Source organism: Coregonus lavaretus (genome assembly GCF_964263955.1).
Source record: "Coregonus lavaretus genome assembly, chromosome: 39".
Lineage (NCBI taxonomy): Eukaryota > Metazoa > Chordata > Actinopteri > Salmoniformes > Salmonidae > Coregonus > Coregonus lavaretus.
Genome location: NC_140026.1, coordinates 572,071 through 589,478, shown reverse-complemented (window position 1 = coordinate 589,478; position 17,408 = coordinate 572,071). Strand labels below are relative to the sequence as shown.

The following is a 17,408-nucleotide window of genomic DNA, read 5'->3' as shown; positions in this document are numbered from 1 at the left end:
GTACCGTCAAATCTTGGGAGAGAACCTCCTTCCCTCAGCCAGGGCATTGAAAATGGGTCGTGGATGGGTATTCCAGCATGACAATGACCCAAAACACACGGCCAAGGCAACAAAGGAGTGGCTCAAGAAGAAGCACATTAAGGTCCTGGAGTGGCCTAGCCAGTCTCCAGACCTTAATCCCATAGAAAATCTGTGGAGGGAGCTGAAGGTTCGAGTTGCCAAACGTCAACCTCGAAACCTTAATAACTTGGAGAAGATCTGCAAAGAGGAGTGGGACAAAATCCCTCCTGAGATGTGTGCAAACCTGGTGGCCAACTACAAGAAACGTCTGACCTCTGTGATTGCCAACAAGGGTTTTGCCACCAAGTACTAAGTCATGTTTTGCAGAGGGGTCAAATACTTATTTCCCTCATTAAAATGCAAATCAATTTATAACATTTTTGATTTTTTTGTTGTTATTCTGTCTCTCACTGTTCAAATTAACCTACCATTAAAATTATAGACTGATAATTTCTTTGTCTGTGGGCAAAAGTACAAAATCAGCAGGGGATCAAAATATTTTTTTCCCTCGCTGTATCTTTCCCTCTCTGTCTCTCTCTCTCTCTCTGTCTCTCTCTCTCTTTCTCTCTCACCCTCTCTCTCTGTCTCTCAGATCTCTCTCTTCCAGCCTCTCTGTGTCAGTCCTGACCGATATCCGTAAAAAAATAAAAATAAAAATAATATGAGCCTGTCTCTCTGAGCTGTGAGATTCAAGGGGCACACTACTGGATGGAGATAGCTGATGTTATGTTTATATATGATGTTTATATATTATATACAGCTGATGCTGTGATCCTGGAGAGACCTGTTTATATATGATGTTTATATATTATATACAGCTGGTGCTGTGATCCTGGAGAGACCTGTTTATATATGATGTTTATATATTATATACAGCTGGTGCTGTGATCCTGGAGAGACCTGTTTATATATTATATACAGCTGGTGCTGTGATCCTGGAGAAACCTGTTTATATATGATGTTTATATATTATATACAGCTGGTGCTGTGATCCTGGAGAGACCTGTTTATATATGATGTTTATATATTATATACAGCTGGTGCTGTGATCCTGGAGAGACCTGTTTATATATGATGTTTATATATTATATACAGCTGGTGCTGTGATCCTGGAGAGACCTGTTTATATATGATGTTTATATATTATATGCAGCTGGTGCTGTGATCCTGGAGATCCCTGCCCTTCCTGTGACTGAGGGAGATTTAGTGACTCTACGCTGCAGATATCAGGGAACTCCCTCTAACCTCACAGCTGATTTCTACAAAGATGGATCCCTCATCAGGACTGAGACTACAGGAGAGATGACCATCCCTGCAGTATCCAAGTCAGATGAAGGACTCTACAAGTGTACCAACTCTGAAGGAGAATCACCAGAGAGCTGGTTGACTCTGACAGGTGAGACATTATATGTAGCTAACCATGAAAATATACTGAACATTTTACATGTATGAACATTATTCTAAATCTGTGTATTTTTCCTGCCATTTCCATCTTTCTCCAGTGTTTTAAACTGTTTTCTTTCTCCAACTGCAGTTCCATCTCCAGCAGATCCAGTGTTGTCCATGTCTCTACCCAGGCTGCTGTGTAGTCTACTAGTGATGTCTCCTTACCTGCTGGTGACCATCATACTGCTGGTGAAATACTGCAGGAGCAGGACTCAAGGTGAGAGCCTGAGTTTATACAGGATCGCCTCATTCCAACAAAATACCTGCTGTAAATCAGAGTTATATAACTAGGACAATACTGCAGTAACTCTGACTGAGTCATGTTTAAAGTGTTGATAACTAGCTCTGAATGAGTCATGTTTAAAGTGTTGATAACTAGCTCTGACTGAGTCATGTTTAAAGTGTTGATAACTAGCTCTGACTGAGTCATGTTTAAAGTGTTGATAACTAGCTCTGATTGAGTCATGTTTAAAGTGTTGATAACTAGCTCTGATTGAGTCATGTTTAAAGTGTTGATAACTAGCTCTGATTGAGTCATGTTTAAAGTGTTGATAACTGTGACACTCTGGCTCCGGGACTTTTGTATTTGAGCCAGGGTGTATTTTGTTCTGTTGGGTTTTGGTTTGGTATTGTTGGGTTTGGGTGTATTTCTAGGTTTGCCTTTCTGTTGGGTTCATTTCTAGGTTTGGTCTATGACTCCCAATCGGAGGTAACGAGTGTCAGCTGTCGGCTCGTTATCTCTGATTGGGAGCCATATTTATCTGAATGTTTTCTTGTGGGAGTTGTGGGTTTTTGTTCCATGTTCCGTTTCGGTCAGTGTACCGTGGACTTCATTGAGTCGTCTTTTGTTTTGTAGTTCTATAACGTTTATTAATAAAAGTCATGTTTCTTGGACACGCTGCGCCTTGGTCATACTTAGACGACATAGACGACCGTGACAGAAAAACCCACCATAATAGGACCAAGCAGCGTGTCAAGCGGCAACAGGTACCAGCTCCAAAGGATTCATGGACATGGGGGGAGATACTGGCTGGAGAGGGTCCTTGGGCACAACCGGGAGAATATCGCCGCCCTCGTGAAGAGCTGGAGGCAGCTAAAGCCGAGAGGAGGCGGTATGAGGAGGCAGCACGGAGTCAAGGCTGGAAGCCCGTGGGTACTACCCAAAAATTTCTTGGGGGGGGGCTTAAAGGGAGTGTGGCGAAGTCAGGTAGGAGACCTGCGCCTACTCCCTGGACTTACCGTGGAGAGCGAGAGTACGGGCAGACACCGTGTTACGCAGTAGAGCGCATGGTGTCTCCTGTACGCAGGCATAGCCCGGTTCGGTACATTCCAGCTCCACGTATCGGCCGGGTTAGAGTGAGCGTTGAGCCAGATGTCATGAAGCCGGCCCAACGCATCCGGCTACCAGTGCGTCTTCTCGGGCCGGCGTACATGGCACCAGCCTTACGCATGGTGTTCCCGGTTCGCCCCCATAGGCCGGTGCGGGTTATTCCACCTCCCCGTACTGGTCGGGCGACGGGGAGCATCAACCCGGGTAAGGTTGGGCAGGCTCAGTGCTCAAGGGGGCCAGTAAGCCTGCACGGTCCGGTATTTCCGGCGCCACCTCCCCGCTCCAGCCCAGTACCACCAGTGCCTACACCACGCACCAAGCCTCCTGTGTGTTCCCCGAGTCCTGTGCGTCCTGTTGCTGCTCTCCGCACTAGGCCTTATGTGCGTCCCCAGGGTCCAGCATGCCCTGTTGCTTCTCCCCGCACTAGGCTTTATGTGCGTTCCCAGGGTCCAGCATGCCCTGTTGCTTCTCCCCGCACTAGCCCTGAGATGCGTGTCCTCAGCCCGGTACCTCCAGTTCCGGCACCACGCACCAGGCCTACGGTGCGCCTCAGACGGCCAGAGTCTGCCGTCTGCCCAACGGGGCCTGAACTACCCGTCTGCCCAAAGGCGCTTGAACTGGCCGTCTGGACTGAGCCTGCAAAGCCGCCCGTCTGCCATGAGCCTTCAGAGCCGTCCGCCAGACCGGAGCCGCTAGAGCCTTCCGCCAGACAGGATCAGCCAGAGCCTTCCGCCAGACAGGATCAGCCAGAGTCTACCGCCAGCCATGAGCAGCCAGATCCGTCAGCCGGCCATGAGCAGCCAGATCCGTCAGCCAGCCATGAGCAGCCAGATCCGTCAGCCAGCCATGAGCAGCCAGATCCTTCAGCCAGCCATGAGCAGCCAGATCCGTCAGCCAGCCATGAGCAGCCAGATCCGTCAGCCAGCCATGAGCAGCCAGATCCTTCAGCCAGCCATGAGCAGCCAGATCCGTCGGCCAGCCATGAGCAGCCAGATCCGTCGGCCAGCCATGAGCAGCCAGATCCGTCGGCCAGCCATGAGCAGCCAGATCCGTCAGCCAGCCATGAGCAGCCAGATCCGTCAGCCAGCCATGAGCAGCCAGATCCTTCAGCCAGCCATGAGCCGTCCAGCCAGGATCCGCCAGAGCCAGCCAGCCAGGATCCGCCATTGAGTCCGGTGCTGTCCCTTAGCCCGGTGCTGCCCCTTATCCTGGTGCTGCCCCTTAGTCCGGTACTGCCCCTTAGTCCGGTGCTGCCCCGTAGTCCGGTGCTGCCATTTAGTCCGGTGCCGCCCCTTAATCCAGTGGGGTTTAGTTGGGGGGTGGTCATGTGGAGGAGGCTACGGAAGCAGATAGTGACTAAGGTGGGGTGGGGACCACGACCAGGGCCAGAACCGCCACCGTGGACAGACGCCCACCCAGACCCTCTCCTAGACTGTATGCTGGTGCGCCCGGAGTTCGCACCTTTAGGGGGGGGTACTGTGACACTCTGGCTCCGGGACTTTTGTATTTGAGCCAGGGTGTATTTTGTTCTGTTGGGTTTTGGTTTGGTATTGTTGGGTTTGGGTGTATTTCTAGGTTTGCCTTTCTGTTGGGTTCATTTCTAGGTTTGGTCTATGACTCCCAATCGGAGGTAACGAGTGTCAGCTGTCGGCTCGTTATCTCTGATTGGGAGCCATATTTATCTGAATGTTTTCTTGTGGGAGTTGTGGGTTTTTGTTCCATGTTCCGTTTCGGTCAGTGTACCGTGGACTTCATTGAGTCGTCTTTTGTTTTGTAGTTCTATAACGTTTATTAATAAAAGTCATGTTTCTTGGACACGCTGCGCCTTGGTCATACTTAGACGACATAGACGACCGTGACAATAACTAGCTCTGACTGAGTCATGTTTATATTGTTGATAACTAGCTCTGATTGAGTCATGTTTAAAGTGTTGATAACTAGCTCTGATTGAGTCATGTTGTAAAGTGTTGATAACTAGCTCTGATTGAGTCATGTTTAAAGTGTTGATAACTAGCTCTGACTGAGTCATGTTTAAAGTGTTGATAACTAGCTCTGATTGAGTCATGTTTAAAGTGTTGATAACTAGCTCTGATTGAGTCATGTTTAAAGTGTTGATAACTAGCTCTGAATGAGTCATGTTTTAATGTGTTGAAAACTAGCTCTTATTGAACCATGTTTTAAAGTGTTGATAACTAGCTCTTATTGAACCATGTTTTAAAGTGTTGATAACAGTAGCTCTGATTAAACCATGTTTTAAAGTGTTGATAACAGTAGCTCTGAATTAAGCATGTTTAAAGTGTTGATAACTGTCTGTTTAGGGGAAACCAGGGTACCCAGGAAGACACACCAAGACCAATTAGGTGAGTTTCTACCTTACAACACAACAGCTGCAGGGGCAAAATATGGTATTAACACAGAGTGACCCATAGTATGTTACCGCTTAGGATGGATTAGAGTCAACTACCAAAATATGGTATTAACACAGAGTGACCCATAGTATGTTACCGCTTAGGATGGATTAGAGTCAACTACCACAATATGGTATTAAAACAGAGTGACCCATAGTATGTTACCGCTTAGGATGGATTAGAGTCAACTACCAAAATATGGTATTAACACAGAGTGACCCATAGTATGTTACCGCTTAGGATGGATTAGAGTCAACTACCAAAATATGGTATTAACACAGAGTGACCCATAGTATGTTACCGCTTAGGATGGATTAGAGTCAACTACCAAAATATGGTATTAACACAGAGTGACCCATAGTATGTTACCGCTTAGGATGGATTAGAGTCAACTACCAAAATATGGTATTAACACAGAGTGACCCATAGTATGTTACCGCTTAGGATGGATTAGAGTCAACTACCAAAATATGGTATTAACACAGAGTGACCCATAGTATGTTACCGCTTAGGATGGATTAGAGTCAACTACCAAAATATGGTATTAACACAGAGTGACCCATAGTATGTTACCGCTTAGGATGGATTAGAGTCAACTACCAAAATATGGTATTAACACAGAGTGACCCATAGTATGTTACCGCTTAGGATGGATTAGAGTCAACTACCAAAATATGTAATGTAACTGATATAAATTCATGCATTTAGCAGTAAATAGCCTGGGTATTGATAAGGAGTAAATAGCCCTGGTATTGATATGGGAGAGCTGGACATAATGAGTAAATAGCCCTGGTATTGATATGGGAGAGCTGGACATAAGGAGTAAATAGCCCTGGTATTGATATGGGAGAGCTGGACATAATGTTACGCTATGGTTAAACCCAGCACTCAGAGAAACAAAACACGACTAAGGGAGTGGAAGAAACAAAAATTATTTTAATAAAAGTTCAATTTGTCTTAGTCCAAGAAACAACTGAAGAAAAGGAACAGAGTGGGCTAGTCGGCTCCGGAGGAAGGAGAGGCTGAGGCAGGCAGGCAGGCAGGCAGGCAGGCAGGCAGGCAGGAAGGCAGGCAGGCAGGTTGGGAGGTATGTCTGAACTGAAGACAAAACAAACGACAGGTTATGGAGAGTAAAAAGCCAGGCTGAAGACAAAGACAATATAACTTTACTGGTGAGCCAAGTTACCGCTCTAGTAAGAACAACAATCTGGCGCCGGTGGAGAGCCATGCCCAGGAATTAGTAGTGCAGGTTGATGAGAGAATAGGATGCAGCTGCGTAGGCAGGAATCACTGGAAACAACCCGCAGCTGCACAGGAGAGGCAGATCCTGAGCACGCCCCCGATCCACTCCAGACACACCCACATAATGGGGACAAACACACATACAGATACAACAGACAAAGAGGGGACAAAACAAGGAGGAAGGGAAACAGAAAAGGGAGAGACAAGCTGCCCACATAACACATAAGGAGTAAATAGCCCTGGAATTGATATGGGAGAGCTGGACATAAGGAGTAAATAGCCCTGGTATTGATATGGGAGAGCTGGACATAAGGAGTAAATAGCCCTGGTATTGATATGAGAGAGCTGGACATAAGGAGTAAATAGCCCTGGTATTGACATGGGAGAGCTGGTCATAAGGAGTAAATAGCCCTGGTATTGATATGGGAGAGCTGGACATAAGGAGTAAATAGCCCTGGTATTGATATGGGAGAGCTGGACTTAAGGAGTAAATAGCCCTGCTATTGATATGGGAGAGCTGGACTTAAGGAGTAAATAGCCCTGCTATTGATATGGGAGAGCTGGACATTCATTGGAAATAATTTGATAGGATTCTAAGTAGCACAGTCTTGACTAGTAAATCATCTGATATGATTTCAATTTCTAAGTGGTACTGTATTGGATAGTAAATACATGACCAATCTGATGAACTACTTCTGTGTTGAACAGGTGATCGTGTTGAAGAAGAGTGAGGCTGAGATCACCTGATCACCATAACAACCATCAGAATGGAACTCATTGGATTCTAATATAGAACTGTGAGACACAATGCTGTATGTTTTTACATTTTACCTCCATTTGATCAAATGTGATATATTAACTGCTAGATGTATTTTTCTTATTTGAATGTGTTTTAATATATTGTGTGTTGTATTATTCATTCAGCAGCTGTCCTTTAACAGCAGTCATATACTGGTCATATACTGTATAGCATTATGGTTGATACATTGTAAATGCCTTAACTTTTCATGTCTAAACAGATAAACTGATAGGTGTTATGGTTCAGACATTATTGTTACAGGTTCAGTATAATGTTATACCGTTACATGTTACAGAGTTAGAAAACATACAGGAGAGGAGAATTCAATTATTATAATGATTTTCTTTATTTTCCCATTTTGGTCTATAGTAGTTCAGCATTATTTTATTTTATTTAAACATGAAACTAATGTTGCCCTTTTGTTTTATTGTGGTCGTTTTGTTCAAAACCATTATTTTTCTATTAATCATCTAGGGAAGAGATTGCTTTTGTCTTTGTAGCATTCTTTGTAGCATATAGAATGAAATAAATGATTTTCCTCAATCATGTAGCCTGTTTTTTAATTTGTTCTTAATGACATTAAAATCACTCCGTGTTTAATTTCACTCACTTTCCTTCATGTATCTTCTAAATGCTCCATTCCAGGTTGAGTATATTTCTAATATTGAACATCGCAAGTTGTTACTAGTTGAAATATTTACTACAGCCTACTTGTCACATTTATTTCATGATTGCCATTAGTTGACGGATGTGTTTTAGGACATTTGACATGAAGGTAGTTTCCATATCAGAACACTAGATGGAGCAAGATATCGCGAGATGAGATGCAACAAGAAGTACAGGAAGTGAAAGTGAAAGTAAAGTGTGAAACGCCACCACCCTTTCCGACGTTATTTCCTGGAACAGACGCCGTGTTACATTCTGTTCGTTGCCAAATTAGCTTTTCTACTGTTTTAGTTAATTTTCTAAACTCCTAACAGTTTTATTCAGCAGTTACAAACAGCTTTACCTTGGAGTCACACTTCTTTTGTTAGTGAAATGAAGACCTTTCCGACCTCGGCGGCCTGGTGTTTCTGGATTCTGTACATCAGTGTTTCTTTGAAAACGACAGGTAGGCCTCAACATTATTCCTTCGTTATTTAGCCTATAGGCTATTTTATTATCGGAACATAATCTTAATAAGAAAGCCCAGAAACGGGGCGAATTCAAGTGCAGGCTCAAAACCGAGTGCGGGAAGTCTACGATGTCTCATCGTCTGTGCGTTGTTGTCTGATCAGACAGGGCCTGTAGTCTGGGGTGTGGTGGTGCCATAGGGTGGTGTCCGGGGCAGACAAACTATTTTACTTCGATATGGGGTTTCTGGTGCCATAGCAGTCTGGGGTGTGGTGGTGCCATAGGGTGGTGTCCGGGGCAGACAAACTATTTTACTTCGATATGGGGTTTCTGGTGCCATAGCAGTCTGGGGTGTGGTGGTGCCATAGGGTGGTGTCCGGGGCAGACAAACTATTTTACTTCGATATGGGGTTTCTGGTGCCATAGCAGTCTGGGGTGTGGTGGTGCCATAGGGTGGTGTCCGGGGCAGACAAACTATTTTACTTCGATATGGGGTTTCTGGTGCCATAGCAGTCTGGGGTGTGGTGGTGCCATAGGGTGGTGTCCGGGGCAGACAAACTATTTTACTTCGATATGGGGTTTCTGGTGCCATAGCAGTCTGGGGTGTGGTGGTGCCATAGGGTGGTGTCCGGGGCAGACAAACTATTTTACTTCGAAATGGAAGTGACTGTTTCGTACCAGGTTAGGAGAAGTTACAAAAGTAGGTTAGGAGAATTAGTTAAGGTTAGGGTTAGTGAAAATACTCTCCTAAATTGTTACGGAAATCGTAGCTGTATCGAAGTGGGGTGAAAATAGTGTCCGTCCGCGGCAAAGTAGAGGGTGGCGAAAACTGTTGTTCTGAAGGAAGTGTAGCCATGTTCATGACTAAAAAGAGAAGACGGTTTATGATCTGAATTGAAGAGATACAAAGAATTCAGATCGTAATACGTCTTCTCTTTTTAGTCATAAATATGGCTAAAACCAAGGAAGTGTGGACTCACCAGGTCGAAATAATTCAGGTTAGGTTTGGGAACAAGGGTTATGTTACTGTTAAGTATACTTTAGTGAGTGTTAAGATTAGGGTAATGCCCATGGAGATAGAGGACTCATCTTCATATCTGTGCCATTATAGCGTCTGGTCAACAGCAAAACATACAGAAGGCTGCAGCACGGGTACTGATCAAGAGAGACAGAGAGCACACATTACACCGGTTTTAAGGTCTCTGCCCATCACCACCACCACCACACCGTCACCACTGGCTGCCTGTGTTACCAGACGGAGAGCACACATTACACCGGTTTTAAGGTCTCTGCCCATCACCACCACCACCACACCGTCACCACTGGCTGCCTGTGTTACCAGACGGAGAGCACACATTACACAGGTTTTAAGGTCTCTGCCCATCACCACCACCACCACACCGTCACCACTGGCTGCCTGTGTTACCAGACGGAGAGCACACATTACACCGGTTTTAAGGTCTCTGCACTGGCTGCCTGTGTTTTAGAATTTATTTTCAGGGCTTGCTTGCCATTGGCACCTGTCCAATTGACCATTTTTGTAAGGGAATTGGACAGTTTTAACCATGTTTTGAGATTATCCAGTGTTTTCAGTTAAACAGGCCTATTACAGAGCTCTACCAGACAGTTGATAGGTCAATAGGGTCAAACCACATTCTCTTGAAATACGGATATTGCACATATCAATATCACAATTTTGATCTGAATTCAATTAATCGTACAGCCTTGCTACTAAATCCAAATTGTAAAGCTAATCAATAGCAAAACACCTAGCAGTCAAAGCTGAACTAGGCGTGGCCAGGCTTCATCCAATCCTAACGTCCCCCACCAGTCAAAGCTGAACTAGGCGTGGCCAGGCTTCATCCAATCCAAACGTCCCCCACCAGTCAAAGCTGAACTAGGCGTGGCCACGCTTCATCCAATCCTAACGTCCCCCACCAGTCAAAGCTGAACTAGGCGTGGCCAGGCTTCATCCAATCCTAACGTCCCCCACCAGTCAAACGTCCCCCACCAGTTAAAGCTGAACTAGGCGTGGCCAGGCTTCATCCAATCCTAACGTCCCCCACCAGTCAAAGCTGAACTAGGCGTGGCCAGGCTTCATCCAATCCTAACGTCCCCCACCAGTCAAAGCTGAACTAGGCGTGGCCAGGCTTCATCCAATCCTAACGTCCCCCACCAGTCAAACCAAACCAAATACATTGTACACCAATCTCTCTGGACCGTACAGTTAACGGAAATGCTTTGAAAATTACACCAGCAAAGTCTTGGTAGGCCACAGTATTTGGAGTTGGGTTGGATATAGTTGGATATAGTCATGGTAGGCTACAGTATTTGGAGTTGGGTTGGATATAGTCATGGTAGGCTACAGTATTTGGAGTTAGGTTGGATATAGTTGGATATAGTCATGGTAGGCCACAGTATTTGGAGTTAGGTTGGATATAGTTGGATATAGTCATGGTAGGCTACAGTATTTGGAGTTAGGTTGGATATAGTTGGATATAGTCATGGTAGGCCACAGTATTTGGAGTTGGGTTGGATATAGTCATGGTAGGCCACAGTATTTGGAGTTAGGTTGGATATAGTTGGATATAGTCATGGTAGGCTACAGTATTTGGAGTTGGGTTGGATATAGTCATGGTAGGCTACAGTATTTGGAGTTAGGTTGGATATAGTTGGATATAGTCATGGTAGGCTACAGTATTTGGAGTTGGGTTGGATATAGTCATGGTAGGCTACAGTATTTGGAGTTAGGTTGGATATAGTTGGATATAGTCATGGTAGGCTACAGTATTTGGAGTTGGGTTGGATATAGTCATGGTAGGCCACAGTATTTGGAGTTAGGTTGGATATAGTTGGATATAGTCATGGTAGGCTACAGTATTTGGAGTTAGGTTGGATATAGTTGGATATAGTCATGGTAGGCTACAGTATTTGGAGTTGGGTTGGATATAGTCATGGTAGGCTACAGTATTTGGAGTTAGGTTGGATATAGTCATGGTAGGCCACAGTATTTGGAGTTAGGTTGGATATAGTCATGGTAGGCTACAGTATTTGGAGTTGGGTTGGATATAGTCATGGTAGGCTACAGTATTTGGAGTTGGGTTGGATATAGTCATGGTAGGCTACAGTATTTGGAGTTAGGTTGGATATAGTCATGGTAGGCTACAGTATTTGGAGTTAGGTTGGATATAGTCATGGTAGGCTACAGTATTTGGAGTTGGGTTGGATATAGTCATGGTAGGCTACAGTATTTGGAGTTGGGTTGGATATAGTCATGGTAGGCTACAGTATTTGGAGTTGGGTTGGATATAGTCATGGTAGGCCACAGTATTTGGAGTTGGGTTGGATATAGTTGGATATAGTCATGGTAGGCTACAGTATTTGGAGTTGGGTTGGATATAGTTGGATATAGTCATGGTGGGCCACAGTATTTGGAGTTAGGTTGGATATAGTCATGGTAGGCTACAGTATTTGGAGTTGGGTTGGATATAGTCATGGTAGGCCACAGTATTTGGAGTTGGGTTGGATATAGTTGGATATAGTCATGGTAGGCTACAGTATTTGGAGTTGGGTTGGATATAGTCATGGTAGGCCACAGTATTTGGAGTTGGGTTGGATATAGTCATGGTAGGCTACAGTATTTGGAGTTGAGTTGGATATAGTCATGGTAGGCCACAGTATTTGGAGTTGGGTTGGATATAGTCATGGTTGGCCACAGTATTTGGAGTTGGGTTGGATATAGTCATGGTAGGCCACAGTATTTGGAGTTAGGTTGGATATAGTCATGGTAGGCTACAGTATTTGGAGTTAGGTTGGATATAGTCATGGTAGGCTACAGTATTTGGAGTTGGGTTGGATATAGTTGGATATAGTCATGGTAGGCTACAGTATTTGGAGTTGGGTTGGATATAGTTGGATATAGTCATGGTAGGCTACAGTATTTGGAGTTAGGTTGGATATAGTTGGATATAGTCATGGTAGGCCACAGTATTTGGAGTTAGGTTGGATATAGTTGGATATAGTCATGGTAGGCCACAGTATTTGGAGTTGGGTTGGATATAGTCATGGTAGGCTACAGTATTTGGAGTTGGGTTGGATATAGTCATGGTAGGCCACAGTATTTGGAGTTGGGTTGGATATAGTTGGATATAGTCATGGTAGGCTACAGTATTTGGAGTTAGGTTGGATATAGTCATGGTAGGCTACAGTATTTGGAGTTGGGTTGGATATAGTTGGATATAGTCATGGTAGGCCACAGTATTTGGAGTTAGGTTGGATATAGTTGGATATAGTCATGGTAGGCCACAGTATTTGGAGTTGGGTTGGATATAGTCATGGTAGGCCACAGTATATCTTACAATCTTATATATTGACTGGAATTGTGTTGGTTATATTTAATAAGTGCAGAATTTCTTCCATTTCAAAATAGTTCTGCCAAATCCTTTACTCATCAGATTGTAAGATGTGCTGCTTTCCCCTTTTTTAATTGCAGGAAATTACATTTTCGGGGTGCCATTTTGTTGTTTGAGTACATGCCTCCAAAAGGTCTGCATGGCCCTAAATCTTCTCATCAAGCTTCTAGACGGAAAAATCTGGAACAACAATCTTTGAATCCCAGAGCCGACTAGGTGAAAAATCTGTCTGTGCCCTTGAGCAAGGCACTTAACCCTAATTGCTCTGGATAAGAGCATCTGCTAAATTACTAAAATGTAATGATTTTGCATAAATCTACATCTGTGCGAAATTTAGTGCCTTTATCACAAAATGCACGATTGTTTTGCTTAGCTGCCCCACTCCCACATGATAACATCAAGCCTGGCCTAAAGAGAACTGTTTCCACTAGTTACCACATCCACAAAGTCAAAATTGGCTATATCGTAAAAATATATGGAAACAAAAATGAGATATTTGGTCTTAATTTAAAGTTATTTTTAGGCGTATGTATATTCTCTAATTGACAGGTCCAACATTTTGTAAGCATATTCTCTAATAGACAGGTCAGAACCAACATTTTATAAGCATATTCTCTATTAGACGGGTCAGAACCAACATTTTATAAGCATGTTCTCTAATAGACGGGTCAGAACCAACATTTTATAAGCATGTTCTCTAATAGACGGGTCAGAACCAACATGGCTGAATACCTCTGGTGGGAGGCAAAGAGACCCGAACCCTCTGGAGTGCAGTTGTAGAGGGACCTCGGTATGCACCGGACTGACGCGGGAGTGGAGAATGGCCACAGAAATTAGCTGTTGTTCTAGTTTGGTTGTGTTCATTTTGTAATTGTATAACCCACTAATGTCCCACAAAATCATCCCGCATTTGGGTATTTTTAAATGTGATCATCACCCACACCTGTACACTTTCCGTCTGCTGATAAACGGGGCACATGAAAGTAGCGCAATTGATGTTGAATTCACCATTGAATTCACCCAATGCAAGAGCATCAGGCTGTAATTTAATAAAGTAGATGACTGTTGACTGATTTATACTCCTATGGTCCTTCAGTGGTAATATATGTGTGAGTCCTTTATCTTAGAACTTGTTGACAACCAAGATGACATGTTCTGTAGGCTACAGCAATGACCCGATGGAACTAAAACTTGGTATGGACATTTATCCTCAACACATTTAAACTCTGTCTATAGAAGATTCAGTCAGTGCCATTAGTGAGGATATGATACAGCACACTGGCTGGCTCTTGTGTGGGTGGGGTATAGGACAATGCACTGTCTGGTACGAGGGGTGGGGGTCTGGGACGAGGGGTGGGGGTCTGGGACGAGGGGTGGGGGTCTGGGACGAGGGGTGTGTGGGGGGTCTGGGACGAGGGGTGTGGGTCTGGGACGAGGGGTGTGTGGGGGTCTGGGACGAGGGGTGGGGGTCTGGGACGAGGGGTGGGGGTCTGGGACGAGGGGTGTGTGGGGGGTCTGGGACGAGGGGTGGGGGTCTGGGACGAGGGGTGTGGGTCTGGGACGAGGGGTGGGGGTCTGGGACGAGGGGTGTGTGGGGGGTCTGGGACGAGGGGTGTGTGGGGGGTCTGGGACGAGGGGTGTGTGGGGGGTCTGGGACGAGGGGTGGGTGGGGGTCTGGGACGAGGGGTGTGGGTCTGGGACGAGGGGTGTGGGTCTGGGACAAGGGGTGGGGGTCTAGGACGAGGGGTGTGTGGGGGGTCTGGGACGAGGGGTGTGTGGGGGTCTGGGACGAGGGGTGTGTGGGGGGTCTGGGACGAGGGGTGTGGGGGGGGTCTGGGACGAGGGGTGTGTGGGGGTCTGGGACGAGGGGTGGGTGGGGGTCTGGGACGAGGGGTGTGTGGGGGGTCTGGGACGAGGGGTGGGGGTCTGGGACGAGGGGTGGGGGTCTGGGACGAGGGGTGTGTGGGGGTCTGGGACGAGGGGTGTGTGGGGGTCTGGGACGAGGGGTGGGTGGGGGGTCTGGGACGAGGGGTGGGGGTCTGGGAGGGGGGGTGTGTGGGGGGTCTGGGACGAGGGGTGTGTGGGGGTCTGGGACGAGGGGTGGGGGGGGGTCTGGGACGAGGGGTGTGTGGGGGGTCTGGAACGAGGGGTGTGTGGGGGGTCTGGGACGAGGGGTGGGGGTCTGGGACGAGGGCTGTGTGTGGGGGTCTGGGACGAGGGGTGGGGGTCTGGGACGAGGGGTGTGTGGGGGTCTGGGACGAGGGGTGTGTGGGGGTCTGGGACGAGGGGTGGGGGGGGCTGGGACGAGGGGTGTGTGGGGGTCTGGGACGAGGGGTGTGTGGGGGGTCTGGGACGAGGGGTGTGTGGGGGTCTGGGACGAGGGGTGTGTGGGGGTCTGGGACGAGGGGTGTGTGGGGGTCTGGGACGAGGGGTGTGTGGGGGGTCTGGGACGAGGGGTGTGTGGGGGGTCTGGGACGAGGGGTGTGTGGGGGTCTGGGACGAGGGGTGTGTGGGGGTAGTGCTTGCTGTGAATTATAGTGCAGTGCATTGTGGGCTGCATGGAAGCAGGACAAAATGAATTGACAACCCAAATCATTGTGTGGACCGGATAGAAATGTGTCACGGGCCAGATTGTGTTTGACAAGTTATCTACACTGATTTGAAGTGGATTTAACAAGTGCCCGAACTGTCTACATAAATCTCCCACATGACGCCATCTTAACAGACTTCATTTGGCTTCAATGCACTATTATGCCTTCACATAGGAATGAATGGTGTCACATGATCAGTGACTTTGTCCATTCATATGGGCCAGAATCCATGGAAGAACAGGAAGTTACCAGTTATCTTTGACCGTGTAATTTGTTTTTCTCCAGGGTCGTCTGAGGTCGTTGGATCAGCTGACCCAGTCGTTGCCTTAGCTGGTGATGACGTCATTCTGCCATGTTCCCTGAAACCCCGTGTCAATGCTGAGGACATGGTAGTGAAGTGGACAAGATCGTACCTGAAAACAGAAAACGTCCATCTTTACCTTGACGGTCGAGACTCCAATGAAGAGCAGTTTCCATCCTACAAGGGAAGGACATCAATGTTTTATGAAGAACTGAAGAACGGTAACGTCTCCTTAAAGCTGACCAGAGTTACTCTCTCTGATCTTGGAAGCTACAAGTGCTTCATTCCAAGACTGACCACCAGCCAGGTGAAGGAAACCACCGTTCAACTCTTTGTTGGTGAGTCATGAATACTGGACATGTGATCAGAGGTTGTATTGGTAAATCTGTCTAAACGATTGGCTGCTAAAATATCAAAATGTCTTCCTCCCTCATGTCATCATTCCTTCCTCTGGTAGAGATCAGCTGCTGTCTTCCTCCCTCATGTCATCATTCCTTCCTCAATATTGTTACTTCCTACTGTTGACTCATAGTAGTTACTATGTATTACTGATAGTGATACATTCTATAGAGAAGGTGTTGACTCATAGTAGTTACTATGTATTACTGATAGTGATACATTCTATAGAGAAGGTGTTGACTCATAGTAGTTACTATGTACTACTGATAGTGATACATTCTATAGAGAAGGTGTTGACTCATAGTAGTTACTATGTATTACTGATAGTGATACATTCTATAGAGAAGGTGTTGACTCATAGTAGTTACTATGTATTACTGATAGTGATACATTCTATAGAGAAGGTGTTGACTCATAGTAGTTACTATGTATTACTGATAGTGATACATTCTATAGAGAAGGTGTTGACTCATAGTAGTTACTATGTATTACTGATAGTGATACATTCTATAGAGAAGGTGTTGACTCATAGTAGTTACTATGTACTACTGATAGTGATACATTCTATAGAGAAGGTGTTGACTCATAGTAGTTACTATGTATTACTGATAGTGATACATTCTATAGAGAAGGTGTTGACTCATAGTAGTTACTATGTACTACTGATAGTGATACATTCTATAGAGAAGGTGTTGACTCATAGTAGTTACTATGTATTACTGATAGTGATACATTCTATAGAGAAGGTATTGACTCATAGTAGTTACTATGTATTACTGATAGTGATACATTCTATAGAGAAGGTGTTGACTCATAGTAGTTACTATGTATTACTGATAGTGATACATTCTATAGAGAAGGTGTTGACTCATAGTAGTTACTATGTATTACTGATAGTGAGACATTCTATAGAGAAGGTGTTGACTCATAGTAGTTACTATGTATTACTGATAGTGATACATTCTATAGAGAAGGTGTTGACTCATAGTAGTTACTATGTATTACTGATAGAGATACATTCTATAGAGAAGGTGTTGACTCATAGTAGTTACTATGTATTACTGATAGTGATACATTCTATAGAGAAGGTGTTGACTCATAGTAGTTACTATGTACTACTGATAGTGATACATTCTATAGATAATGTATTGTGTAGTCAACAGCATTGTGCTGCTTTGTTAATTGATTTGTCCAAGGCGTTTGACCCAGTGAATTATTGATGCAGAGATTGTCAAACATAGGTCTTTCAAGTAATGATGTTGCTGGTTTAATGATTATCTTAGTGTTAGATCACAATGTAGACAGGT

The 17,408-nt window shown here is 45.3% G+C and overlaps 2 protein-coding genes and 1 long non-coding RNA gene across 3 annotated transcripts in view; all 3 read left to right on the top strand.

Moving 5' to 3' along the window:
* The first annotated feature begins 1,266 nt into the window (after positions 1-1,266).
* LOC311112746 (uncharacterized protein) overlaps positions 1,267-17,408 on the top strand; it is a 224,199-nt gene continuing 208,057 nt past the window's right edge. Inside the window, exons 1-4 of the mRNA XM_084155875.1 lie at positions 1,267-1,456; positions 1,595-1,723; positions 5,155-5,196; positions 7,195-7,653. Of these exons, the coding sequence (XP_084012001.1) occupies positions 1,363-1,456; positions 1,595-1,723; positions 5,155-5,196; positions 7,195-7,217 (288 nt within the window). The 5' untranslated portion in view covers positions 1,267-1,362 and the 3' untranslated portion in view covers positions 7,218-7,653. The remainder of the gene's footprint in view (positions 1,457-1,594; positions 1,724-5,154; positions 5,197-7,194; positions 7,654-17,408) is intronic.
* The window catches only part of LOC311112630 (butyrophilin-like protein 1), a gene marked incomplete at its 3' end in the record, with an annotated part of 71,811 nt that continues 62,564 nt past the window's right edge, over positions 8,162-17,408 (top strand). The window contains exons 1-2 of the mRNA XM_084155777.1: positions 8,162-8,396; positions 15,687-16,040. Coding sequence (XP_084011903.1) covers positions 8,324-8,396; positions 15,687-16,040 — 427 coding nt within the window. The 5' untranslated portion in view covers positions 8,162-8,323. The remainder of the gene's footprint in view (positions 8,397-15,686; positions 16,041-17,408) is intronic.
* LOC311112803 lies at positions 11,094-12,019 on the top strand. Its single transcript, XR_014610907.1, has 3 exons — positions 11,094-11,349; positions 11,420-11,799; positions 11,840-12,019. It is a non-coding gene; the product is annotated as an uncharacterized lncRNA (long non-coding RNA).